Source organism: Hemitrygon akajei, chromosome 1 (genome assembly GCF_048418815.1).
Source record: "Hemitrygon akajei chromosome 1, sHemAka1.3, whole genome shotgun sequence".
Classification (NCBI taxonomy): Eukaryota; Metazoa; Chordata; class Chondrichthyes; order Myliobatiformes; family Dasyatidae; genus Hemitrygon; species Hemitrygon akajei.
The window spans coordinates 135,788,826-135,816,180 of record NC_133124.1 but is presented as its reverse complement, the minus strand read 5'-3'; the positions used below and the strand labels follow the sequence as shown (position 1 = coordinate 135,816,180).

Here is a 27,355-nt window from a genome sequence, read left to right as displayed (position 1 = left end):
TTAGTTTGTGGAATCTTACAAGAAAGTATTCAAAAAAACAACCAGTATTTTAAAAAAGCAGTTGAAATAGCTGTATCAATGGAAACAGCAGACAGAGATGAAATCGAGTTGTAGTCAGGAGTGAAAGTGAGCATGAATAAAATTGTAGTGGCCTGTCTGTCCGAACAAATTTTGTTACCATTGTGGCAGGGCTCACATACACCAGCCCATTGCAGATTTAAAGGGGAAACTGGTAGAAAATGCAAGAAAATAGAACACATACAAAGAACATGTTGAGCATACACAAAGAAATAGCCTGCACAGAGTAGATAAAAAGATAAAAATGCAAGTTGCAATTTCAAAAAGAGCACTAATTTGCATGCTGTTGATGAAAAAATCTGATAATGATGAAAGTGACACAAGATTGGGTAGCCTTGAGATTTACAGATATGAAAACTAACAATAGTCAAGCAATATGACTTACACCAGATGAGATTAGCAAATTAATTAAAATAGAATAGGACACTGGTTTGGCTCTTTCAGTCATTCCACAAAATTAATTTCAACAGCATTTCAAAAATACTGAACTGAAGCCTGCAGATATCCAACTAAGAACTTTACAGGAGTAAAGATAATTCCTGTGAGAATGACATTCATAACAGTGTTATACAACAACCAAAAAGCTGCAATGGGCTTGAATGTGTTATAAACAAGAGGACCAGCATTGCAGGAATGTGTCTGGCTGAGACAACTACAACTTGATTGGAGATCCATCCACTATTTGCATGCCACATCCCCTGTTATACCGTTAACTGAAAGTGAATTACAAAAGTTACTGGATGATGCCACGGCAGTGTTCAAAGCTGGCACTGGAAGACTCAAGCCTATCAAGGGTAAAATTCCATTAACTGAAAATGCCACTCCCAAGTTTTGCAAAGCCCATCCAGTTCCTTATTCCTTATTAGATCACATGAAGGTTGAACAAATTCATTCCAGAAATGAGTGGAGCTCATGGGCAACACCAGTAGCCAAGAAGAACTGGTCTGTTGGGATCTATGGTGACCTTAAGGTCACCATCAACCCAGTGCTGAAAGTAGATAAATACCCTCTGCCCAGCATAGAGGATATCTTTGCAAACCTTTCTGGGGTGAAAGACATCAAGAAAGTGCACTTAGCTGGGGTCTACCTACAGATGGAGATGGAAGAAGAGTCCACAGTGTTTCTCACTATAAGCAGTCACAAAAGGGCTTTGTCACTATAATAGGCTTATTTTTGGAGTAGCACCTGCACCTACCTACAACTTGGCAGAAAGCGATGGACCAGGTGCTGCGAGGCTCTCCAGGCACTCAGTGGTACCTGGATGACATCATTCTAACCAGTAAGGATGACAAGAAACATCTCCAAAATATCAAGACAGTGTTAAAAAGATTATGGGCTCAGAGACAATGCAACAAATGTGAATTCTTCAAACCACACATCACTTACTGTGGTCACACCACTGACACACAAAGATTATACAAGTGTGCTGAGAAAATACAAGCAGTGGTGGAAGCCCCAAGAGGTGTCAGAGTTTTTGTCCTTTTTAGGCTATATCAATTACTGTAATAGATTCCTGCCAGACCTGGCGACTGTGCTCCACCTCTTGAACTTATTACAACAGATCAGGAAGAAACAGTAATGGACAAAGTAGTGTGAGGGTCTTTACAAAGGAAATAGTGACGTCAGACAGTGTACTCACACATTATGATCCACATCATCCAGTGAAGCTTGCCTGTGACATTTCACCTTATGGTAGAGGTGCAGTCATGTCACATGTTATGAGTGATGGGAGTAAACACCCCATAGCCTTTGCATCACATTCCCTTAACGCTGCAGAGAACAATTACATACAGATTGACTGAGAGGCCTTGAATCTGATTTGGGGTGTAAAACATTTTAACCAGTACTGGTATGGGAGAGTGGGAGAGAGTTTACCCTTGTTACACATCAACCACTAGTGTCCATTTTCAATGCACTATCAACCGCAGCATGAATGCTGAGATGATGTTTGTTTCTTGGAGGACACAATTAGAAGGTCAAATTCAAGAAGGCATCTAGTGCTGGTGGATTGTCCCATTTACCATTGGAAAAGGAATTGCCTGAAAAATTTACGAACGAGGACGCTCTTTTCGAAGTATTCTCCCTAATGCAAATTGTGAGTGTCCATATTTCAGCAGAGATGATCCAAAGAAAACCGAGAAAGATCTCACACTGTCTCAGGTTTACATGGTCACCCAACATGGCTGGAATGTGCAGGAGAAATACCAGTTCCCTCATTCTTATCAGCTCCAAGATGAACTTACCTTTGATGAAGGTTGCTTTATGTGGGAATTGAGAGTTGCTGTACCATCAAAGCTGAGAACTACATGCTGGTCATCTAGGCATGGTTAAAACGAAAGTATCGTCTTGAAGCTTTGCCTGGTGGCCTGGAATAAATCAGCAGATCGAGCAATCTGTCATGCATTGTGCATGATGCCAACACGTCCAGGAGATGCCAAGACCTGCGTCTCTCTATCCTGGGAACAGCCTACATTGCCCTGACAAAGGATTCATGTGGATTTTGCCAGAACATTCATGGGCACAAATTTCTTGGTAGTAGTGGATGCAGCTACAAAGTAGCCAGAAGTTTTCCCAGTAGCTTCCACTACAACCTTGCACACTGTTGATGTGTTGAGAATCCTCTTCTCAAGAACTGCTGTTCCAGAACACTTAGTCAGTGACACTGGACAACAGTTTGTGTCAGAACTGTGTCTGTCACTCCTGAAAATGAATGGAATAGAACATATTATATCTGCACCTTACCACCCAGCTACAAATCGCTTGGCAGAAAGGTTTGTCCAGAGTTTAAAGAATGCATTGTGAGCAATGTCAGCAAAACACACTACACTGGCACTAAACCAGAAGCTTGCCAATCTTCTCCTTAAATAGCATAATGCAGGACACTCCACAACCAACAAATCACTAGCTATGCTGTCTGTGGGTCATTCCATATGTTCACACTTGGATCTCCTCAAAGTCAATCTCAGAAGGAGTATGCAGGGCAAATATTTGAGGACAATTTGAGGGCTTCTCAAACAAAGAGGTTCAATGTTTCACTCCTGGACAGAAAGTCCTGCTGAAGGACTACAGAGGTGATCAAAAGATTGAGGACAGAAATGGACCATTCTCCTATACAGTAGAGATTGTGTCTGATATCATCTGGAGACAACATATCGATCAATTGTGGAGAACACGGGAAATTGTTAGACAAGAAAGGTGGCCAGAGCTGTCAGTACCACTTCCTCTAGTCCCAGAGTCAACTCCTACACCCACCACAGAGAAGACCCCGGAACCTGAGATTGTTTCGCATCCACACATCTCACCTGCCAAGCAGAGTGACTTGTTAGGAAGGACAAGAGTAAGAAAGCCTTTGCAGTGATTAAACCTTCATGGCTGATTGAGGCAATTTAAAAACTGACTATGCTGTGGATATCTGTATCATTGTTGTATCATATAGTATACCGTGTATATAGTTGAGATGCATTCTCTATTGAGTTGGAGTTTATAGCTAAGCAGGGAGAATTGTGTACTTTATATTTCAGTAATATTTGAGTAATATTGTAAATATATTGTTTGATTAAGCATCCTTTTTCATTTAAATAGTTCATTATAGGTTGTAAGTAAAAATAAGTCAATTGCATATGCCACGGCACTGCCACATGATACATGTGTACCTTCCTTAAAGTAAAAAAGAACAAAGTTAGAATTGAATTCTCTGTCACATGTCTTTCTTTTAATTAGTTTAATGTTGTAGAGTTACAAAACATAACAATGGAGAATCTATAAAGAAAGCTTACAGATAACTTGATAAATATATTCAACATCATGAAGAGCCTAACATGAGGTTTGCTCAGAGAAAAAAAATAACTTTTTAATGCAACGAGGAGTCATGATCTGGAAAGATGCTGGAAGCAGAATCTATCACCATTTCCAGACCAGTTCTGAATAGATACTAGATGGAGAGAAAAAAAATCTAGCAGGTCTAAGCGGAAAACAGAATGAGAGAATAGCACAGAATGAGTTGTTCTTGTCAAAAGCTGGAAATATTTAATTGGCTGGAAGATTTGCTTTCAAGTATACTGTATTGATGCAAAGATTCAAAGTAAATGTATCAAAAGAAAATGGTGTAATTGCAATGTAATAAGTTTATGTAGCCAACTTCTTTAATCAATGTAATCAAGGAATTTATAATGAAGAATTAATTGCACACAGATAAAGAATCTTGGATGTATCACATGTGTCTAAATTGACACTTTCTCATAACAACTTACAATACCTCTCATCATTACCTATTCTTAATTGTGAAGTATTATAAGTGAAGGTTGATGGATTATATTTCAGTAGATTATTTGAATGCCGAACTACATCCTATCTCAGATCCTCACTTATCATTCAGCACCTTATAGGCAGTGATCAGCTGAAGATTTAGGCCAACCTTGACTGGTCATTGAAGACAACCTTTGGGCTCACTTTCAACAACTCTTCAACTCATGTTCCCAGTTTTACTTATTATTACTTGTTTCTTTTTGCACTTGCCCAATTTGGCAATCTTTGTTTGTGTGTAGGTTTTCACTGAGTCAATTGTACTTCCTTGTTCTACCGCAAATTAATGCCCACAAGAAAGGTCAGGGTCATATTTGATGAACCAGATACTTTGATAATAAAATTGCTTTGAATTTTGAACAATATTCTTAACATACTGAGCCTAATTATCACATTCCTACTGCCCCCCCAGCTACGTCAGAGAGCAGGTAGTAGACATGGGAGTGTTTTAGCCAGTGAGGCTCAGTTGCCTACTGTCTTCTGCTGTGCAGACAGCAGAATTACCATCATTATGGTCTATTATGACTTGCTGCTTTCTCTTTAATAAGCAGTGAATGTTTTCTGCTGTTAGTCAAATGAGAAAATTCGAGATCCTGCAGCCAACAATATCAAACTATGACATGATTTTTTCTCTCTATAAGAAACAAAGATCAGGAGAGAGCTGCAATAATTTTGCATGAGTAATTATTCAATATAAAGTTACTATCAGCTTTTTAAACCTGCATCACCTATCACTGAGCCCAATCTTTGTGTATTAACCTGATCTACAACAGATGATTTGTCTACACCTATAGAACAAAATAGGTTCATAATGAATGCATAAACAGTTGTTCACATGTCCAACTGACTTGGGAGCATGGCAAACAAAAATATAAAACAGGTTAGCAATTTACTTATCTGGCGAAGACCAATCATCCACAAATTGTTCAGAACCTGCTCCATTTCAGCATAAGATAACAAACTATTTGTAGAATTATTGACAGCTAAGGTCATGGGCTTGATGGTGCAGAATACACAATAGTGTTGGGAGTGACAGAACAGTGTTCAAAATTCATAGCTGATAAGGGTTATAGAGGCATACACTTAGTGCCTCTTTATTACATATACCCGTACACCTGCTCGTTAAGGCCAATATCTAAACAGCCAATCATGATGCAGCAACTCAATACATAAAATCACAAAGACATGATCAAGACGTTCAGTTGTTCACATCAAACATCAGAATGGGGAAGAAATGTGATCTAAGTTACTTTGACTGTGGAATGATTGCTGAAGCCAGATAGGGTGGTTTGACTATCTCAGAAACTGCTGTTCTCCTGGGATTTTCACACATAGTAGCCTCTAGAGTTTACAGATAATGGTGCAAAAAACATCCAGTTCTGTGAGCTGGTAGGAAGGCAGCAGTAATTCATGTAAGCGTGCATTATAACAGCATCTCTGAAAGCACAAAATGCCGAACTTTGAAGTGAACGGGCTACAGCAGCAGCAGACATACACATAGTGGCCACTTTATTAGGTAGAGGAGGTATCTAATAAAGTGGCTACTGAGTGTGTAAATCCAACAGCAGCATTCATCAAGACTGAATGGAAAAGAATTAAGAAATAACAGGCAAGCAAAATTGAAGGAAAAGGAAACTCTGTTTCTGATACTTCTGAAGAAGAGCAAAGTGCTGGATGATTCTCCTCTGTATCTGTCTGTAGCATTATTTCAGTCAGTTGATACTGCTCGGTCAGAACAAATGCAGCATTGAATGAAGAACCAGACAACATGTCTGCATTCATCGGAGGCGCAATACAAAAGCTACAGCTATCCAATCAGAAGATAATACATTTCAGCTTTCAATAACCTGGAGTCTACGAAGGTAGTTTTGTCAATCACGATTAAGTAGAATAGTGACTGGAAGAATGTTTAATGCCACCTTGTTTTTCCACCTGAGGAAAAGCATTCGGACAAGCAAAATCGTGCAAAATAAACTTTAAAAAAAGTTTAATAAATGTTCTCATAAAATTTCACACTGCTGTGCTGATCAAATGTGGATTGAAATTACATACATATGGAAGTTGTGGCTATCACTGATGTGAAAATGTCAGTCTGCAGCATTTTAAAACAATTATACAGCACACTACATCCTTCAATCTGTCAGCCTAGAGGAAACACATGGCATAGAAGTAGAACTCTTATCTACCACCAGGGAAATCGTGGGAAGATTAAATAAAGTGATGATGAAAATGTGTAGATCGAAGGTCATTTGTAACATAGTCACTATAATTCATTACACTCACTTCATTGAATGCAATCTCTTTATTTTACCACCATTTGTGATCTGCTTGCAGTGATCACTGCCCCATCGGTTAGTCTGCAGCTTGTGCAGTAAGTTTATCAATTCACCAACTGGCAATGCAGATAAGGGTGTGGGGGGGGGGGGGGTGAGGTGTGGTAATTGATACTGAAAAGTAGTGAGTTCCCACTCCCATTCATTTTATCAGAAGCCTTTCCTGCCAAAATACTGCGGCAGCCATGGTCTAGCTCTTTTATTAGTGATGGACCTTCCAGCAGTCAGCCTGGCAATGACACTGTAGGGTAACGTAATTGGTGGAAATGTACATAATTCACAACCACCAACGTTGAGCTGGGGTTTCACTTTAAGAGGCTGGCCTGACGTGATGGCATAATTATGTAAAAGGCGTTTTAACGTGATTTGTGTTCAGTTTTTGGTGTTCAACAAATTAGTTGCTATGTTTTTTTCTTAAATACAAAATGTCTTCACTGTTTATTTGTGAAAGCCTACAACACAACAGCTCATAGTGGACCCAAGGGGAATAAATAACTTTCACTTTGAGAGCATGAATGCTTGTGTTAAAGGCCAAAGTGTTACTTTTCATGCTTAGTGGTCCATTTTATAATATTTATTATTCAGAATTATTTTATTAATGTACACGTTTGAAGAATTGAAAGAGGATGAATTTCAGCTTAATGGATTCAGTCCCAAAAAAACACAACAGGGAATAAGTATTCCCTCTTGTCTATTAGACTGTAACACATCTGTTGGACAATATATTTCACTTATCTATTGTAAGAGTCAATTGATTTCAGCATTATAATTAGCAGCAATGATTTAGAAATTTGTCTTTGATCAATAGTGTTAAGTTGTTCATATTCCATCAGATTCCAATCGTATTTACCTCCCGATATTCAGTTCTGTGGTAATCAAATGGTTAAAGTGAAATAATAAAATGGAGGGGTTAAAGGAGCAAGTTCTAAAGCTTAGGCCTTTACCAGCTGGAAATCAGAGTACATGGATTTGGAAATAAAAGAGATGAAGAGGGGAACTTCAGGGACGGATCTCAAAGTGAGGATAAGTATTCCATACGAAAGGTGATGGTGATCAGGCAGACAGTGCAGATCAGGATGTTCAGAGGTCATTCATAATCATGACAAAGGACAGGGCAGTCAAGGCTGGAGTACTAAAAGATAAGTCCTGGGCCAGGACTATGTTTATCTAGAGTAAATTTGCAAATGCAGAGGATGAGGCTTTCAACATAGAGTAAACAGAGGCAAGGTTGGAGAAAGGCCAGATTACAAAGTTTGAAATATACAGTTGACTGTATATGGATGACTGTACTTGTACTTGGGATCAAAAATGACATCAAAATTGTGAACTACCTGGTCCAGTTTCAAGAATGAAATTTGGAGTCAGTGACTATGAAACTTTAGTTTACCAGATAATCAATTGGAGTAGAATTCTAACAGTTTAGAAAGTGGAGGAGACATGAGAAGTGATGGGAAAGAGCATCTGAGTATGATCAAACCTGCTGAAGGATAATACTGTTGATAGCAGTGTTTTATGAGTAAAAGGACAGGGCCAAGGAAAGGCCCTTGGGGTCTCAAGAGATAATGGTGCAGACCTGTAAGTGAAACTGTTGCTTTTGATTTATAGGCTGCAACCAGATTAAAAGAGAGCCAAAGAAGCACTTAATGCAGCTGAATGTTGGCAGGAGACATTACCTATGAAAATGGCTGCAGGCAGGTTGGGAAAGACAAGAAGAGATAGATTGTTTTTGAAATGCACAGGATACCCATAGCTTCAATGCTCCAATCTGTTCCTGTACTATGGTACTAGTGGAATTCTAGTGGAGTGATTCAAACAAATCTTTGATATAATGGTCAATGGTTTGGGAGGTTACGTAGTTAAGATTTTGACAAGGGAAGAGTGGTTGGAGATGAAGCAGACTGTGTACAAGAGCAAAGAACTTTAGTGTTGGTTTGTATTTTAAGTTTATTTTATCGATCTTCCTTCAAATCTTCCTTCAGACTAGTGGATCTACATATAAACTTAAGGGAATGATTCTTGAATAAACTGGTGCATTATTTCTCTCATGGTAAATGGATTATAAAATATGAACTTTGAAGTAAAAACAACAACATTTAGAGAAATGAAACCATTGACACAATGGGCAGTGTAGTCATTTAAATAATCTGACATGTCAGTAATTATCAAAGCATAGAAAGTATAGTTAATCATGAAGCCCAACATTTGTAATCATTCCCATAACCACAGGAAAATAGTGCGAGCTGACTATTACCACAGAAGCAAGTTTTAAATAACATAAACAAGAATCAAGTACAGTATAAATTTAATAAGACAGGTAAAATTTTCAGAAAGGGAAAAAAAAGAGGCAAATATCTTCTATGAACAACTTTGCAATGAAAAGGCAATTAAAAGAACGTACCTTCTGTCAGGAAGAAAGTAAATTTTGACATAGGGATTCCTTGGCCTCCCTTCTTCCCTAAAAGGAAGATCTTTTGCTCCAAGTACTGTAACAATAAGTTGGTGGCCAACTTTGTCATACCAGAGTTTAATCTGTTGGAAGATCATGCCACCAGATAATCACTGCTGTTGTTAATATTTATATGAGAGCTTTGTGCTTACATAGTACTTACAAGCCAGACTCTAAAGTCATTTATAATGTGAATTGGTTAAGCTTCACCATAGTTTGCATGCACAATTTACATTAACTTTAGGATCATAAACTTTAGGAAGAGTAACAAAGGGGTATATTAACATGTTTAGTGAAGATTACTTTCAAGTAATGTTCTTGAATAGTGATTTCCTTTGAAATGAAGGCCCCACTTGTTCACATCTGATAAAATATGTGCTCCTCAAAGGACAGCCAATGGGACAGTCCCAGCGATTTTGGGGGACTGCTAAATTATCTCAATTTTGTTAAAGTCTCACAGAACTCTGTAATCGTTGGCAGCTCCCCATCAAGCCCTCCCCTCCCCCAAACCATCCCAGCCCCTAGGGTCACAAATCCTCCATTAGGAAATAATTTTGCAAGAGACAATAGTAGTGTTAAATGATTTTAAAATCATTAATGAAGTGCTTGGTACATCTACACTGAAACCTGGGATTGTGCAAATGAATATCTTTTTTTTCCTGTGGTAGCATGGTCTTATTGCATTTTAGGAGGAAACCAAGTCTAAAGGGATAACAATAAACACAGTCAGTGTATCACACTTAATATAGCATAATTCCTTTTAATCATTGACATTTATTAAGTTAAAGACAACACTCATAAAAAAACAAACACCTTTGTACTGTCATAAAAAACTGAAACAAGCTGGAGACTAATCTGTAGTTTACTGCATATTTAATACATTTGATAAACTCAATAAATTGTCTAATTCAAACCTAATATTAAGAATATTTTCCAGACACTACTTCACCATCCTTTCATTGTATAATCCCTTTTATTTGTTCATGCTTTCTTTTTCTTTTCTAGCTTTTCTCTCACATACCTTTCCTACTGTTCTTTTTTCTAATTTATAAACTTATTTTCTCTTTATCTCATGTGTGGTTTGTCTATATTTTCTCTGCCTCTTTCTCCCCTCGCTCTTCCTGTCTCCCCACTCTTTCAATTATCAGTGCTTTCTGATTTCCAGTTCAATCCTGATTTCTTCCTGTTTTCACTCTATTCTATACACGTTGCCCATCTTGCTCCCTTACTTACTTTCATCACCCCTTCAGGTTTCTGTTCAAGTCATCCATGCTCTTGAACACTTGCTCATATTGTTCTTTTGACTCTCTCTGCCAACTTTTATCTTTCACTCACTCATGATATTCCACACACTCTCTTTCAAACCATCTCAGCCAGTGAGGTTCTTCACTTTAGGGCAATAATGGAATTGATAGTCCTACCGTCCCAAAATTTGCTAACAATGTAGGTCATATCATTTTCAAAGGGATGTGCTTCTGTGTAAGTTAAGTACCTACCAATTTCAATATGCAATCAGATTCCTCTTGGAAACAGGACATGGTCATTTCCATGGATATTAGAGAACAGGCAAACTTACTATTATTCCTGTGTTGTTAGAAGATCTAAATGTGCTTCTACAGCATTACAGAAATAATCTGAACTGCTACCACTTAGTACCTGTCCATGCACCCTCTCTAAGATTGGGAATGCTTACATTAGAACATAACCATGTGACACCAATCAGTAAGGTCGCGGCTGATCTAATCTTTCTCTCAATATCATGTTACAACCCTCTCTAGATGTTTTGACTTCCATTAGTTTAAATGTCTGTTGATCTATGCCTTGAACATACTCAGTGACTCCATCTAATAGGTCTCTGGGGTTGAGAATTTCACATCATAAAGACAGAAAAAAAATCCTCCCACCTTTGTCAGAAATGAGTGACTCCTCATTCTGACTACGCTCACTAGGGAGATCATCCTTTCAGAATCCATGCTGTCGTTCCCACTCAGAATTATACATATTTCACTAAGATCACCTCTCATCCTACTGCATATGAAGTAAGCCTGCTCAGTTTTACTTCATATTCTTGCAGCTTAGGAATCAGAGTAGAGAGTGTTTCTTGCACTATCTTTAATTCAAGCATATGCTTTCTTAAATATGACCAAAGGTGTTTGCTGTGATCTAGGTGTAGTCTCATCAGCACCTTCTAAAGCTGCATCATTACTTTCCTGCTTTAAATTACATACCTATTGTAATAAAGGCACACCCACTGCAACGACTGGCCGTTAAACTCACATGCTTGCCTAATGCATTTTCTCAACCCATAGGTAATGTTTTAAGCTCTCCTCTCCCAATATCATCTATTTTTGTTGGGACATTTTTCATGTCTTCTACCATGAAGACTGACCCAGGTACATGGAGCTTAGAAAAATAGAGGGCTATGGGTAAGCCTAGTAATTTCTAAGGTAGGGACATGTTTGGCACAACTTTGTGGGCCGAAGCGTCGTATTGTGCTGTAGGTTTTCTATGTTTCTATGTTTCAAATGATTATTTAGAATCTTCATCTTTTCTCCATTACCCATGATTAGTTCCCCTTCTTCATCCTCTAATATTCGGTTCCTGGACAGGATGACCAGATATTAACAAAGAACATAAAATGTTACAGCGCAGTACAGGCCCTTTGTCCCACAATATTGTGATGACCTTTTAACCTACTCCAAGGTCAATCTAACCCTCCTACATAGCCCTCCATTTTCTATCATCCATGTGACTATCTAAGAGTTTCTGAAATGTCCCTAATTTATCTGCCTCTACCACCACCCCTGCCAGAACATTCCATGCAGCTACCACTCTCAGTGTGAGAAATTTACCTCTGACATCCCCATCTATTTTCCTCCAGTCACCTTAAAATTACGCACCCTCGTATGAGCCATTTCCTCCCTTGGAAAAAGTCTCTGGCTGTCTATATCTTTTATCATCTTGTACCCCTCTGACAAGTCACCTCTCACTCTCCTTCGCTCTGAAGAGAATAGCCCTAGTTCACTCAACCTATCTTCATAAGACACGCTCCCTGGTACTCACAGCATCCTGGTCAATTTCCTCTGAACGCTCTCTAAAGCTTCCATATCCTTCCTATAATGAGGTGACTAGAACTGAACACATTATTCCAAGTTTGGTCTAATTAGGGTTTAATAGAGCTGTAACGTTACCCTGTTAAAGAGTTTTGGCCCGAAATGTCGACTATACTCTTTTCCGCAGATGCTGCCTGGCCTGCTGAGTTCTTCTGGTATTTTGTGTGTGTTGCTTAGATTTCCAGCATCTGCAGATTTTCTCTTGTTTGTAATATTACCTTATGGCTCTTGAACTCAATCCCCTAACTGATAAAGGCCAACAGACCATATGCCTTCTTAATGTCCATATCATCTTGTGTGGCAACTCTGAGGGAGCTACAGTCATTGATGAGAATAGACCTTGCGGAATTTGTATGCACACAAGCCTTTCCTGTATCCATTGACAAGGATCATCTCAGGTGTACCGGGGATAAAGTATCAAATGCTGGGTGTCCTGAAGGATACCTGCAGCATGGGGAATGGAAATAATTTTAAAATAACCTTAAAGTTAGGGTCTCCAGAGTCTCAGAATTAATAAGATGAATCCCCTTTTACATCTTGCTGAAGCAGGTCTCATTGCAAAGCTGGCTTCTGCATATGTGGCTGTAAGTGTGCTGTAAATCACTGGGGTGCTGCCTTGCAGGTCCAGCTGGCTCTTTGCCTTTTCATTCACTTTCATTCTTCCCATTCCATTCTATCTCACTCTCTCGTTACAAATAGTTTCACTCATTTCTCTCCTTCTTTCGGTTTCATTCATCCGTACTTCACAGTCAGGATAATTTCACTCATCACTTCTATTCTTTGAATGTCTCTGTCAATCGACCACTCGGCGCTGTCTATTCTCTCTTTATAGCTATGTAGTTTTAGCGCGCAAGAAAATTTTTTGAGTAATGATGCAAACTACAGATATAGCTGATAATAAAATAAATGCACAGAACTTCAAACATGCAGCAAAGTAAAAAGGCATTCTGTTCAATTGCAAATGAAGATTTAATAAAATAAGTTTATCATCTAATGGTCTATGGGAGGTAGAAATGATATCTAAATTTAAGCTCTAATATGCTAGCAAACAAATTGTACCTAAGTACAAACCCTAGGTCAGCTATCTCTCAGCTAATAACTACTTCACAATCAACTGAATAAGATTATCTAGAAACTTAATACTTTAAGATCTATAGAAGAGATTGTATCTCTATGCATGGGATAATAGATTTACTCTGGCTTTTTCAGAGATCAACTCCACTTTTTCTGAAAAATATATAATCTCTCTTTGCTGCTGAAAGTACCTTCATTGAATCTTTTGGGACAGTTTCCTTCTAATAAATATATATTCAAGTTATAAAAATAATTGCATCACAAAGCTTCCAATGTTGACAGCTAGTTCTCTACAGAGTGGCTAAAAAAAAGCAAAACAATAATTCTAGTATTTGCAATGAAAAGGTGAAGTTCTTTCCCGCACCTTGTTTGACACATCAGGTGGCCAGGCAACCTTGCCGCTTCTTTAGTGTTTGTTGGTTTTATGGGACCGAGTTGCCAGCTGACGCTTAACCCAGCACAGATGGAAAGCGTGCAAGAAGCTGGCTGGATTCGAACCTGGGGCCCCTTGTTTGGAAGTTCAAGTGCAAATACCACTACACCACTGGCACAGATGTATCTGCAATAACCCGGCAAACTGAGGTGAGACCAGGTCATCATCATCTTGTATATAAAGGAGAAATGTCTTCAAATTCTCAGTTTGAAATCAGAATGGCAGGTATCATTTTATTGCACAGATTTATTTTCTAAAGCAATAAATGTTCCAGATTAACTATTCTTTCATTTTGAATATGAAAAAGATTGACCAAGAAGGTTTTTAAAATGCACTTAAAGTGCACCATGATGCTTTAGTGTGATCACACAAGCTCTGAATTCAAAACAAGGTTTTGTTTTGGACAGAACTTGCAACAGGTGGTAAAAAATTGTGGACCTCGGCAAAATGGTGCACAAGGTTGCATCAAAAATTTTCGGGAAAATGTAGATACTGGTAGGCAGAAAGGAGAGTAATGGCAGGCAGCAGGAATTCACCAGACAGAGCGGATGGACCATTTCTAGCACTTAGGAAGCCACAGGGTTCTCATTTCTAACTTGGATGACCCTATGGGAAAACTATAAAATATGATTAGGTCACTGATTAAATCAGCAGTTATGTCTTTGGGCACAATCTGTATGCTAAAGCAAAACCTAGCAGCTTTGAGCATGTTTCCTTGTTCAAAAGGTCAGATGAAATTATAGATGTTGGAATTGGTGGTGGTGGCTGATTTGCCTGATCAGCTTATATTAGGTAAGCAGGCTAAAATAATTCTTAGGGAATTATATCCATTTGCCTGATTATCTCTTAACAATGTTTATCATTTAAACTCCAATACATAAAATGTATATTGATGTAATTGGAAGAGAGTTTGATAACAAGCATGTGAACCATTTTCTGTAGGCTATTTAAACTGAAAAGTCCACTTAGCCTACAAAAAATTCTTCTCATTAGAGTACCATAAATGTAATTGGATATTTAATACAACATAACAGAATCTGGATAACAGCCAGCAACTAACTCATCTTGAGTCCAAGGCTAGCCATTTTTTTGGGCAGAGGCTTGATTGAGAAGATATTGGTCAGAACAATAGTTGCAGCGGGTCTTGAAAGGAAGGTACTCAATCTGAGGAAATGGAAGAACATAAAGCCCAAACCATGGACACACCCTACCAACCAAAAGGGAGGAGGTAGAAATTGACATCCTAGGGGGCTATGCACTTTATACTGTCTCAAACCCTTGAAATTTAAGCAAAAATATGCATTTTATTTACTGGATACATCACAGGATAGGCCTTTCTGGCCCAATGAGCCGTACCACCTAGCAATCCCTCGATCTACCCCTAGCCTAATCACAGGACAATTTATAATGACCAATTGACCTACTAAGCAGCACGTTTCTGACTGTGGGAGGACACTGGAGCACCTGGAGTAAACCCATGCGCTCACTGAAAAGATGTAAAAACTTCTTACAGATGGCGTCAGAACTAAACTCTGACACACCGATCTGTAATGGCATTATGCTAAGTGCTACGCTACCATGGCACCCTGACAGAGAGAAAAGAAATAAACAACTGCTTAACTTTTAGTCTCATGGACCCTGTAGAAGAGAGACGATAATAAACTCGCTACAACAATTCTTGGTGACTTCCTTGTTGATCAAATCAACTTTTGAAGTAAACTGTTTGTATAGGTATAATTTGTTTGCCAATGGTCCACTGAAGGATCTAATGCAAATTGGAAAATGCAGCTCACTGTTTATTAAAACAGTGTAATGGCGATATGAATGGATCTTGTTCATGAAAACATGCAGAGCTTTAGTTAGAGCACATATTCTAGAAACTAAAGTACAATAAAGGGAAAGAGAAAACTAAGATAAAAATAAATCTGTTGCTATTGATTTACTTTTCTGCATTTTCCAAATGATAATATTTTCAGATATACAGTGCCTTTACCTGAACCCTAGGAACAAAAGGTGCTGTTCTTCTACTAAGGCTTTGGCTCTGGTAAGCAAAATTAAACAACAAAGAAAATAAATAAAATCAAACTAAAAGGATACATCCACACTCAGACACTTAAAGAATGCTTTAAAATGAAAATCAGATACAATCACAGCAGAAATGATTAACCATATTACCCACAATGCACTTCCCTGTTAAACAGTATATAGCGTTGACATAATAATTGTACACATACAAACCATTTTAAACTGTTATAACCTGAACAAATTTCTTTTAGGGAACCCATAAACAAACTCTTTCAGGGAATCCATCTTGATTGCATAATACCTAATGACTGAGATCTCGATTTCAGAACTGATTCTAGAGGTCTGAAGCTGCACAGCTCGTCCAATATTACACAGCACAGTGCTTGATTCAATAGACTGAATGCTGAATTTTTAATTTAACTATTTCAAACTGAATTTAGGTTTTTGGCAGACTTGCAATGATTTCTCATTCGATTGATTCTGTCAAAGCAAAAGTACAGCAAAATCAGTAAGAAAGGTCCGTTAACTCAGTTATGAAAGAAGTTATGGTAATGACTCAGCGGATGCCCTGAGGTTAGAATGGTAAAACTGCAGGGAGCAAATAGCAGCTATATCACGTGTGAAAGAAGACTAGAAGCTAGAAGCAGGGCACCACCTTGGGTTCATAGGCTGTGTGTGTTCAGCAAACAATCTAAGGAGAGTAAGTTATAAAGAAGAGTGAACTTGTAAATCCATAAATACATATTAACCTATTTGGGAATATTGTTGCAGAATAACTAATTGTTAGATATTTAGAAATTCTTTCCCATAATTTACTATGCTGTTATCATACAAAAAATCAGCTGCATGTACCAAAAAACCAAATTCTTAAAGGTTTCTTCATAAACTCATGCACATATTTCAAGATTTGCTGTCTGTACAATTAAATAACGGCAGCATTAGCAATATAGATTCTGTTTATGGATACTTTTATTATATGTAACATTTCTTAGAAATGGGGAAACGATAAAAGCTTGAAAAAGTTAAAGTGAAGGCCTTAAATTATATTGCCAGCTGGCACCTGACAGAAACTTGAACTTGGGAGTCAGGTCCCCTTTAGTAAATTATTCTGATTATTTTAATGTTACCTGTGGTATGGTTTCACTTGAACATTAGCAATTACTCACAAAGTGAAGATCTAGAAGTGCTTCTGCACCATAAATACTGTGCTAAACCACCAATAAAACTTGATCATGCACCAAGTGCGAGGCACAATTCCTATGTATGCAGAAGTCTTTCCTTTGTTAGCTCCACCACTGAAGAACAAGTAAAGGAACCCAGATAGATTGCTTTCAAGACCAGTGTAGGGATGGACAGGGAATGTAGGGTCAGTAGATAGGTTGGGCAAGAAAACAGGACAATAAGTCATTTTGAAGCATCAATTGCAAGGAAATAGAAGAGATGCTATTGACCTCAGGGTTAAGTAGAGAGAAGGTGGCTCCGGGTTCTGGGCAATGGTATGTCAAAGTATATTGCTTGGGCCTTGCAATATTGGTTAAATATTTAAATTGAAGGGGGCTTCTCTGTGGGTGGTTCAAAGCATCAGACTCCATGGTCTTGTACCTAGTCTTAGACATTGAGAAGGTGGTGGTGTTACTAAACAGCTCTAGCCACCTGACTTCAATATGTTATTTGGCACTTCTGTGTGGAGTTTGCCTATTCTCCCTCTGACTGCATGGTTTATCCCAGATGCTCCAGATTCCTCACATATTCCAAAGGGAGGACATGGTAGCATAGTGGTTAGGGTTTGAATCCCCCCCCCCGCTGTCTGTAAGGAATTTGTACGTTCTCCCAGTAACCACGTGGGGCTCCTCCGGGTGCTCTGGTTTCCTCCCTCATTCCAAAGTTGTACGGTTAGGGTTAGTGAGTTGTGGGCATGGTATGTTGTGTCAGAAGTGTGGCAAAAGTTGCAGGTTGCCCCAGCACAATCGTCAGACTGTGTCGGTCCTTGTCACAAAAACTACACGTTCCACTGTGTGCTTCAATGTTCATGTAACAAATAAAGCTAATCTTCAGAATCACTTTACCTGTATTGTTAGTAAATTGTAGGTTTGTGTAGATAGAGAAGTGCTGATGGTCATATGAGACAGAGTAGGCTACAGGGAATAAATGTAAGAATGGGAATGTTGACAATGAAGTGAGAGCCAGCATGAACACAATGGGCTGAATGGCCTTCTGTGTCATTCAGTAACGTGAGAAATGCTTAGGCAGTCCTCTTATTAAATTTTGTTGAAACATGCCCCACAATTATTATAAATGTCTGCTTCTGTGTCAATGTCATACAGAAACAGACATCATTTGTACAAAGTGAATTCATTTATAAGTAATTCTGTTTTAAGTGTGGAATGGCTCAGAAGAACATTAATTGGAAATGTTGCATAAAACATGCCTGAAACTTCGCTTAGGACTTGGAAGTGATTCGATGCAGCAGAACCAAAGAGATGCAAGGCAGTGTGGAAAGACCTGAGGTTCGACTGACCTAAGCGCCAGGCCGAATTGGAAGGGTCAGGTACAGGCTGAATCAAGGTGGCAAGGTCCAGACTCCAGAACGCATCAAAGAACATAATGTTTGGATGAACATTTAAACATCAGGCAGAATTGGAAAGGTCAGGGTGTCAGAGTCCTAGCGAGGGTCACTGCTTTTGCGATGTTCACTCAGCTCTGTGCTAAACTGAAGCTCTGCGGACGGACTTTCTTTCATGGTCTTCAGTTCTGAACACTATTTTCTTGCAGGTTCCTTAAGGTTGTTATGGTCGGGGGTGGTAATGAGCACAAGCTCTTACTGCTCCCAGCGGCGTGAGCCTCAAATAGCCTCTGACAACCAAGTCCAGCTCCTGGCCTTCATGTGTGGCTTAGCTACTAAGCCCGGCAGAACCGTTTCCACTGACAGGGAAAGGGGCAAAGGCAGGTTACTGGCATCTTTAAACCAGTTGCTTCGGGCAGATGGGGCTCATCAGCCATGGTTAGCAGCTCATCTAGGAGAAGGAAATCTCTGATCTGAAACCTCTGCTGCCTTGCAGCAAAAGCCACTCATTGGAAGAAAGCCCCAGGGGAAAATTCCGGAGCTGGAGTCCCTGAGTTCAATGCTGACTGGCAACTCCTGTGACACTCCTGGTACCAAACTGTCTCTCTGCCGTTCCTTTGGGTTCATCAGTTGCATGGAGAGGGGGAGCTTGCCACATGGATAACAAATCTTGCTCTCCGTATCGCACTGCCCAGGCTCGTGTATCTAGACAGTTAGAATGCAAAATCCACAGTCGACTCTGACCGACAGAGGACTCAGCAGCAATTGCTTGCATGATTTGTTTTTTGCTCTCTGCTTGGCGGTCTTCCTTTTTATAATGGTTTTCTTTTGGGTTTCTTTGCTTTGTGGCTGTTTTTAAGGAGCCAAATCACAAGGTTGTATAATATATATACACTTCGATAATAAATGTACTCTGAAATTTTGAACTTTGTGTTCAACTGTTGCAAAATAAATTTAGCAATGGTGGCATCTAAACGAGTGTTAGCTGGAAACCTATGCATGCCATTCGCACTGAGGCACCCAGAAACAATCTGGCAAACTTAAACAAGTGCTTCTTAAATAATAGCAATAAGTTTTACAATTGAATTCTGAATTCTGTTGCATAGCACTCATAAGTATTGTGCAATGCAGACCAAAATGCTTTTGTCTGGTATTTTCCTTGTCTGGTTTACAATGATTTTTTAGATGACATAACTGGGTTGAACACAAGTACAGGATGTACTAGAACAATTTCATTTGCTTGGCAGGGATGTATATACTTATTTTTTTTAATTTATTTAGGAATACAGCATGTGATAACAGACCCTGCTAGCTCAATGAGCCCATGTCACACTGTTATACCCATGTGACCAGTTACCCTACTAACCCATCCACCTTTGGGAGGAAACCGGAGCACCCAGAGGAAACCCACGCAGTCAAGGGAGAATGTACAAACTCCTGACAGGCAGCAGCAGAAATGATCCTGACTCACTGGCACTATAACACTGACATACTACTGTGCTGATAAGCTCCTGATACTTAGAGTTGAAGTTAAAGTTCTATTCGTCAAAGTGCTCAGTATGAGACTATTGTGCCTGATTTATGGTGAAGAAGTATTTGAAAGAACCAGCAGCCAAGGCCGTGATGGTGACTCAAGCATGCCACATATTACCCAGAGAGCTCTGTTTAGCTGGTCCGTGAATACTACCTTCCCAACTGGCGCACAGTTGCAGCTATCCTCCTCGTATAGACTTATAGGGTACATTCTGAGTAATACTCACTCACTGTTTGAGTTTCGATGCTAGCATTTTTAAATATTTGTAAAAACGTAGTAAGTAAACTATTATTGCAGCCAGGAAATTTGTGTATTTCTGCTGGGTACTTCCATTATAAATATATATTCTTGAGTGAAATACAGGTTCTTATATTATTCAAGTGGAACTCTATAATTACTGCTATTGCTGGGTTTAGCCTGTGGCACCATGTCTGGAACTATTTACCCTCATGTTCATGTCCAATGTTAACAGGATTTCAGATGCTGTTAGAGACATGGTTAGAATGGGGAGTGCCTCATTGTGAGTCTGTATACAACTGTGAGGCAGTTTAACTAACACATGTGCAAAGGCAGTGAGGTGTACTGCTGCTTAGGTAATCATACAAGGATGTTACTCCAGTGGAATTTAGATGATTCCACTCTCCATATCACTGTCTCTACCTAGGACAGAAACTATAAATAGGGAAATTAAATACTGACATACCTTAGTGTGGATCTGAAGATCAAGAAATTTGCAGAATTCTTGCTGATCTATCATTGTTACTCCTGAAGAAGATGGCAAAACTCACCATTTGGACCAGCAATCTAGATGAGCAAATTCTGCTAATGCTATAATTTCCCTCTTTCCTTTGTTGAAGAAATGGATTTTCTACTCGGTCATTTAGCTGTTGTCATGAGGGAAACAGCGCTTTAATTCAAAAACTGGGCACACCTAGCCATTAGTAAGCCATGAGGCTGCTGGTGAAACTTTCTTCTTTAATTAACTCAATCACTTCCCTTGTAGGTAGTGAGCTGTAGGTATCTGGCTACGTTTTTCAGTAGGCCAGACTTTGCTCCCTCTCCCTAAGTGGTTCCAAACAACAAAATATCAGCTGTAAATGACATGTTGTTTGCATAAGCTAACCCTTTCAAATGGGGTCCTGCTGGAGGGCACAGTTGGGTGCCAAGGCTGGGATCACCTAGCATAGATTTATGGGGTGATCACTATTTGATAGGTAGATGCTTAGAGCGGGCCTAAATGTCTGTTGCTAATAAATGGTCTAGGTCACCAACGGCATTAGAAGATTTCATGCACACATTCTGAAACTGAAATCAAAATCATTTTTGTTAAAAGTATAAACTGTGGCCATCGAAAACAATCAGGTTCCGACTTTAAAGTTCACCTTATTTTGAAATGTTGCCGCTTCTACTTAATAACATGACAGGATTTCCAAATCTACATTTGGAAGATGCCCTGAATACTTTGCTGATAGACATGAATACCATATTAGTGAAACACTGGAAAGTTCAAGCATGGCATTTAATTGGTGATTACATACTGAAAGCTGTCCAGGCAAGAATTGTGGAGCATCTCGCAACATGCTTGGGCTCATGGGAGAAGTGACAGAGATAGAAGGGCGCTCCATCTTCTGGGATTCAAAGGAGCTAGAACCTGTTTATAGAAATAGTTACTGTTAATTTCATAAATTGAATTTTGAATGTTTATTGCTAATGAATGGATATGTACATGAACAACAGTAATAAAACAATATAAATGTTAATTAAAGGCTTAGATATTATATAAGTTGGTAAAACCAAAATTTCAATGAAATCTGGACAAATATGAACCTATTGACAGGGTATTGTATTGACACACATGATCTCTATCGCTGTTCATACTTGTCTGATCCACAATCCACACTTTCCCTTCCACAATACCTGGGATAGTCCCATGGCACACTAAACATCTGCAGAGATAGTGCTCTCAGAGTCCAGAGATCCTACGGTGTTGTAGGGTAACGTAATTGGTGGAAAAGTACATAATTCACAACCATCACCATTGAGTAGGGGTTTTACTTTAAGAGGCTGATCTGATGTGATGATGTAATTATATGAAGTTCTGATACCACACCCCGTGTTCAGTTTTTGGAGTTAAATAAATGAGCTGTTATGGTTTTCCTTAAGCATAAAACACCTCATGTCATTTGATTGGGGAAAACCGACACTGTCGGTTTATTCATTTTTTTCCAGTTATCTCGCATAATCAGATATTTTAAAACTGTTAAGATTGATTTGGACATTGACAACTAAATGATGAAAAGAATAAGTTTTAAAACATAATTAACTGCTGCTAACATAAAAAAACATGCATACACAATGAAATAAGGAAAACTAAACTAAACAATGATGGCTAGTAAAAACATTCAATGAAATGCTGAATGTTGGTGTAAAGGTGAAGGACCAGGTATAAAGTGTGCTTGCTTTAACCCGGTCTGAAAACTGTTCCTCATATTTCAAAATAGCTCTTTCAAAAGAAAGAAAAAAAAATAGGCTGCAAGCTGAAACTTCATGTATTCATAACATTAGAATTCTTCTGTGAATGGTTCACACAAATTAACTGCGGAGGAAGTTTTACTTTCATACAACGCATTTATTTACTGTGCACTACATTCTGTAGAGTTAGAATCTGTCCAATTTCCATTTACTATACATCTGAGATTGACCCCAAAAGAAGAAGCAAGAGATATTGTATTCATCAATATGCACAATGTGCTGGAGGAGCTCAGCATGTCATGCAGTATCTATGGATGGGAATAAACAGTCGACGTTTCAGGCCAAAACCCTTCATCGGCACCAAAATGAAGTCCTGAGGAAAGGTTTCAGCCTGAAAGGTCAACTCTTTATTCCCATCCCCAGAAGCTGCCTGACCTGCTGAGCTCCTCCACCACATTGTGGGTAATGCTCTAGGTTTCCAGCATCTGCAATTCCTCTGTGTCTTGCATTCATCAGGTTAGCTGGACTATATTCAACAAAGAAATTATTGAAATATATTGACATGAGTCATTTTGATAACAGTTAATATGCAACGTACATACTGGGTGAAGCTGAAATGAAGATTAATAATGTTTTTAATGGGTTTTTGACCTTCATTATGTAGATAATTCATACGCTGCTTCTTCAATATACTGTATGTAAGTAAACTTCCTGTGTTTAATGCAACTTTCATTGTTTGAAATGAAAAAGATGATTGGTAGCTCAGGTTGACTGCTTGTTTGTAGGGCTGTTCACAGAACCTGGAGGTTAGGTCGCAAACGTTTCATGACCTGTTGAGGTGACATCATCAGCGTGCAACACTCAAATGTGCACCAATGATGTCACTTTGACTGGTGATGAAACATTTGTGACCTAACCTCCAGGCTCAGCAAACAACCCTAAAAACAAACGTTCATTGTTTTTGAAAGATTATCATTTGCATGAATATTGCTCTATATATATTACTTAAATAAAACAGAATGCAATATTGTTATTGTAAGGGTTAACATTAAAGGATCCTTCTGCCTGCTCTTTCCTAATAGAGCAAACACATACTATTGTGAGTGCTTCTTCATTGATTTTTGTAGGTCATGCAATGTCTGAAAACATATTGGAATCAGCCCAATTTCATTTGTATAGATTGCTGAGGAAATCGTGCAGTTGTTTAACAGTAACTCAAAGGATGGGGCAGATTTACCATCCTGAGTCTGGAAATTGAAGCCCAGTGGCCGAAGCCTGGAGACTGGAAGTGCAGAGGCCTGTCCTGGGCTTGGAGTGTGTGAGTGGGTGGATGAGATGGAGGAAAGGGGTTTGTTTTCCTCTTGGTGCTTTGTTGTATTCTATGTTGTTCTGCTTAGCATTGTGGGCATGCTATGTTGGCACCAGAATGTGTGGCAACACCTGCAGGCAGCCACCAGTACATCCTGAGGTTGTGTTGGTTGTTACTGCAAAAAACCCTTTGCTGTGTGTTTAGATATTCACATGATAAATAGATGAACCTGATAATGACGCCTATACCGGGAGTAACCCGGGTACTTCCCGTTTGGGGTGTTGTCACAGCTCCTTGCAGTTTGCTGATGCTGGTTGTGCACATGGACTCCCCGTGGAGTTCGGCTGCATCAACTGGTGCCGGCTCACCAGCTCCCCAACCGGGACGTCTGCTGCTCAGTCAGTATTACGTTAAACTTTGAGCAACCAAACACTCCCATTAAAATGAATGGCAGTCTTCCTTTTCCTGGGAGAAAGGAAGGGTCCTTTTCCTTTAATTGCTTATCATTGTTAATTTTAAATATTTCTAGTGTATGAATTTGTTTTCCTCTGTTTAAATATTATAAAACATGTTAAACATAGCTTTAAAATTATTCACGCTTTTGTCATCTGTAAAATTTGCTAGGGTTTTGATGCACCATCAATAACTCTCTGAGACATGAGGCAAGATATAGGCTTTTATTGACTGGAAGAAAGAACAAGCAGCAATTGACCACCATGCTACATCCTGGAGACTGAGGGCAGGGCTCAAGCCCCAATCGCCTTTATACCGGGGTCTGTGGGAGGAGCCACAGGAGCAGTCCGCGGGGGGGGGGGGGGGGGGGCGTGTCCAGAGAGGTATATGTAGTTCACCACAGGTTTAGAAGAATCGGGGGGGGGGGGGGGTGGAGATCTCATGAAGACCTATCAAATATTGAAAGGCCTGGATAGAGTGAACATGGTCAGGATGTTTCCTGTTGTGGGAGAGTTTAGGAGCGGAGGGCACAGTGTCAGAATAGAAAGACGTCCCTTTAGAACAGAGATGCGGAGGAATTTCTTCAGGCACAGATGGCTGGAGAGGCCAAGTTATTCGTTATATTTAAAGTGGAGGTCGATAGATTCTTAATTAGTCAGGGCATCAAAGGTCACGGGGAGAAGGCAAGGGAATGGGGTTGAGAGGGAAAATAAACCAGCCATGATGGAACGGTGGAACAGACTCAGCAGGCCAAATGGCCCAATTCTTATGTCTTATGTCTTATGTCTAAAGTATGCATTTTCTTTTTTTTATTTTTCAAGGTGTCTCAAATATCACTGTATGTTTGTGAGTGTAAAATATATTGTCAAGCATTCAATGGCTTTGGTCACACTAATGTGAAATTGATTTTATGAGTCTGTGCTGAAAGCAGTACCAAACCAGTCTATGTCATACAAAGTAATTAATTTGCAAATGTTAAGTAAATTTATATTAGCAATAAAGAAAAACTCAGACTTACTTGATTCAAGCTGTCCGTGGGTACTGTCTGGTATCCGGGGAATATCCCTTCAATTCAAAAAGAAACACAAAACATTTACCCATTATGTTAGTGCTGCTGTATGCCACATTCACAAACCCCTTCTTTTTAAGGGTTAAATAATGTTGACTAAGTTATGTTAGAGACTGAGAAGTACTATGCCCTTTAAAAATAAATACTACGTTTTGTTGCCATTGAGAAATTATTCTCCCAGACATAATCTTGGGAAGGAATATAAGATTAATTAGAATCAGGTTTAATATCATCAGCAAATGCCATGATATTTGTCGTCTTTGTGGCCGCAGAACAATGCGATACATAATAATAGAAGAAAAAAATTGTGAATTACAGTAAATATGTACATAATAAATAAGTAGTGCAAAAATAGAAATAAAAAAGTAGAGAGGTAGTGTCTATGGGTTCAGTTCAGAAATTGGATAAAAGCTGTTCCTGAATCACTAAGTTTGTGCCTTCATGCTTCTGTACCTCTTTTCTGATGGTAGCAATGAGAAGAGGGCATGACCTGGGGGATGGGGGTCCTTAATGATGGATACCGCCTTTTTGAGGCATCGCCTCTTGAAGTCATCCTGGATACTGCAGGGTAATATGTCTAGATCTTCATTCTCAGCAAGAGTTTGATTGCGCACTCCTGATTTGTATCTGTTGAAATATAGAACATCGGAACAAAATGGTGCCCATTTTGCTCCTCAGTCCTGACCAGCATGATGGATCTATGACCTAGCTCCAAGTTCATCTTTATGCATATCCATTAAAATCCTTGCTTATCAGTCTATCATTCTGTCTTATATTTAAAGTTAATAATTCATCTAGCATTATCCACTATTCATGGAAGATTGTTCCAAATATTTACCAAAGGAATGTTTTTGCTACATCATTCATGAAGGCCCAGTGTCTAATTTTCAGATAAAAGCCCTTCGATCTCAACTTCTAACTAGTGGAAAGCAGTTTTCCTTTATATTATGAGAACTACAATCAAATCACAGTTTAACTTTCTAAATTTAATGTAATACTGCTATGAAATACAATCTACATCATATTTCCTCCAGGGTCAATTTATGCTGTCTAAAGTGTGGTAATCAGTGGGCAATGTTTTTGCATGTTTTCAAGGTTGCTCCTATCAATACTCCTGTGCTTTTCAATCTTTAAAGTGCTTTCATGCATCGTACATTAACAACATCAAAGACTTTTCAGCAGTGACCATTCGGTACATTATAACCTTCCTGTTACAGAGATTTCTTTTTCACACCTTCAAAGCTGTATCTTAGATTCAATATTCAAGAGAGGCAGCAAGTAGGCCAGGCAATCACTGGCCAGGGAGCCTGACTTCAGTTGGAGGGAAATCTGAGAGTCAAGGTCTACATTAACTTGGATGGTTGGCTTGATCAGGAATAGTCAACAAGGTTGGTGTGTGGGAAGTTATGTCTCTTGGAGTTTTTTGAAAAGGTAGTTAGGGGAACAAATGAAGGTAGTGCAGTGAATGTTGACTATATGTACTTTAGTAAGTCTTTTGACATGATCCTGCATGGCAGGCTGATCTGAAAGGATTGAGGGGGAGTTAGAGAGGTAGATTCAGAATTGACTTGATGATAAGAACCAGAATGTGATAGTTGAAGGTCAATTCTCCAACTGGGTGCTAGTGTAGTACTCCAGAGTTCAGTGCTGGAATCTCCGCTATTTATAATTTATGTAAATGAATGCACGTGACAAGTTTGCTGATGATAGTAAATTAGGGGTCCTGTTGACAGACAAGCAGGTTAGATTGAACAATAAAGAGCCCTTGATCAGTAAGGGAGATAGGCTGAAGTGTGGCAAAAGGATTTTGACTTAGATAAGAATGAGGTGATGAATTTTGGACAGACAGACCAGTGAGTGAAGGGCGGGTATGGATGCTGTCTGGACTCGAGGGACTGAGTTACAGGGAGAGGCGTGCCATCCCCTGGAGCACAGGTGAATGAGGGTAACATCACAGACGTTTATAAGATTATAAGGAGTATTGTTGATAAGCTAGATGGACACAGACTTCCCCAGGGTTGGGAAATCGAGAGGGCACAGAATCAAGAAAACAGGGGAGAGATTTAAAAGAGGCCTGAGAGGGAACTTCTTTACACAGAGGGAGAGAGTACATGGAGTGAACTGCCAGAGAAGTGGATGAGCCGGGTACAA

General features: G+C 39.2%; 1 protein-coding gene across 3 annotated transcripts in view; it reads right to left on the bottom strand.

Annotated features, from left to right (window-relative positions):
• rims2a (regulating synaptic membrane exocytosis 2a) overlaps nucleotides 1–27,355 on the bottom strand; it is a 1,051,530-nt gene that overhangs the window by 402,113 nt on the left and 622,062 nt on the right. For 2 of the 3 annotated variants that reach the window (XM_073052005.1, XM_073052014.1), the window contains exons 7-10: nucleotides 25,154–25,200; nucleotides 21,440–21,552; nucleotides 15,773–15,820; nucleotides 9,112–9,242 (exon numbers count right to left, since the gene is read on the bottom strand). In XM_073052005.1, the coding sequence (XP_072908106.1) occupies nucleotides 9,112–9,242; nucleotides 15,773–15,820; nucleotides 21,440–21,552; nucleotides 25,154–25,200 (339 nt within the window). The remainder of the gene's footprint in view (nucleotides 1–9,111; nucleotides 9,243–15,772; nucleotides 15,821–21,439; nucleotides 21,553–25,153; nucleotides 25,201–27,355) is intronic. The other variant, XM_073052040.1, reaches the window with a different exon arrangement.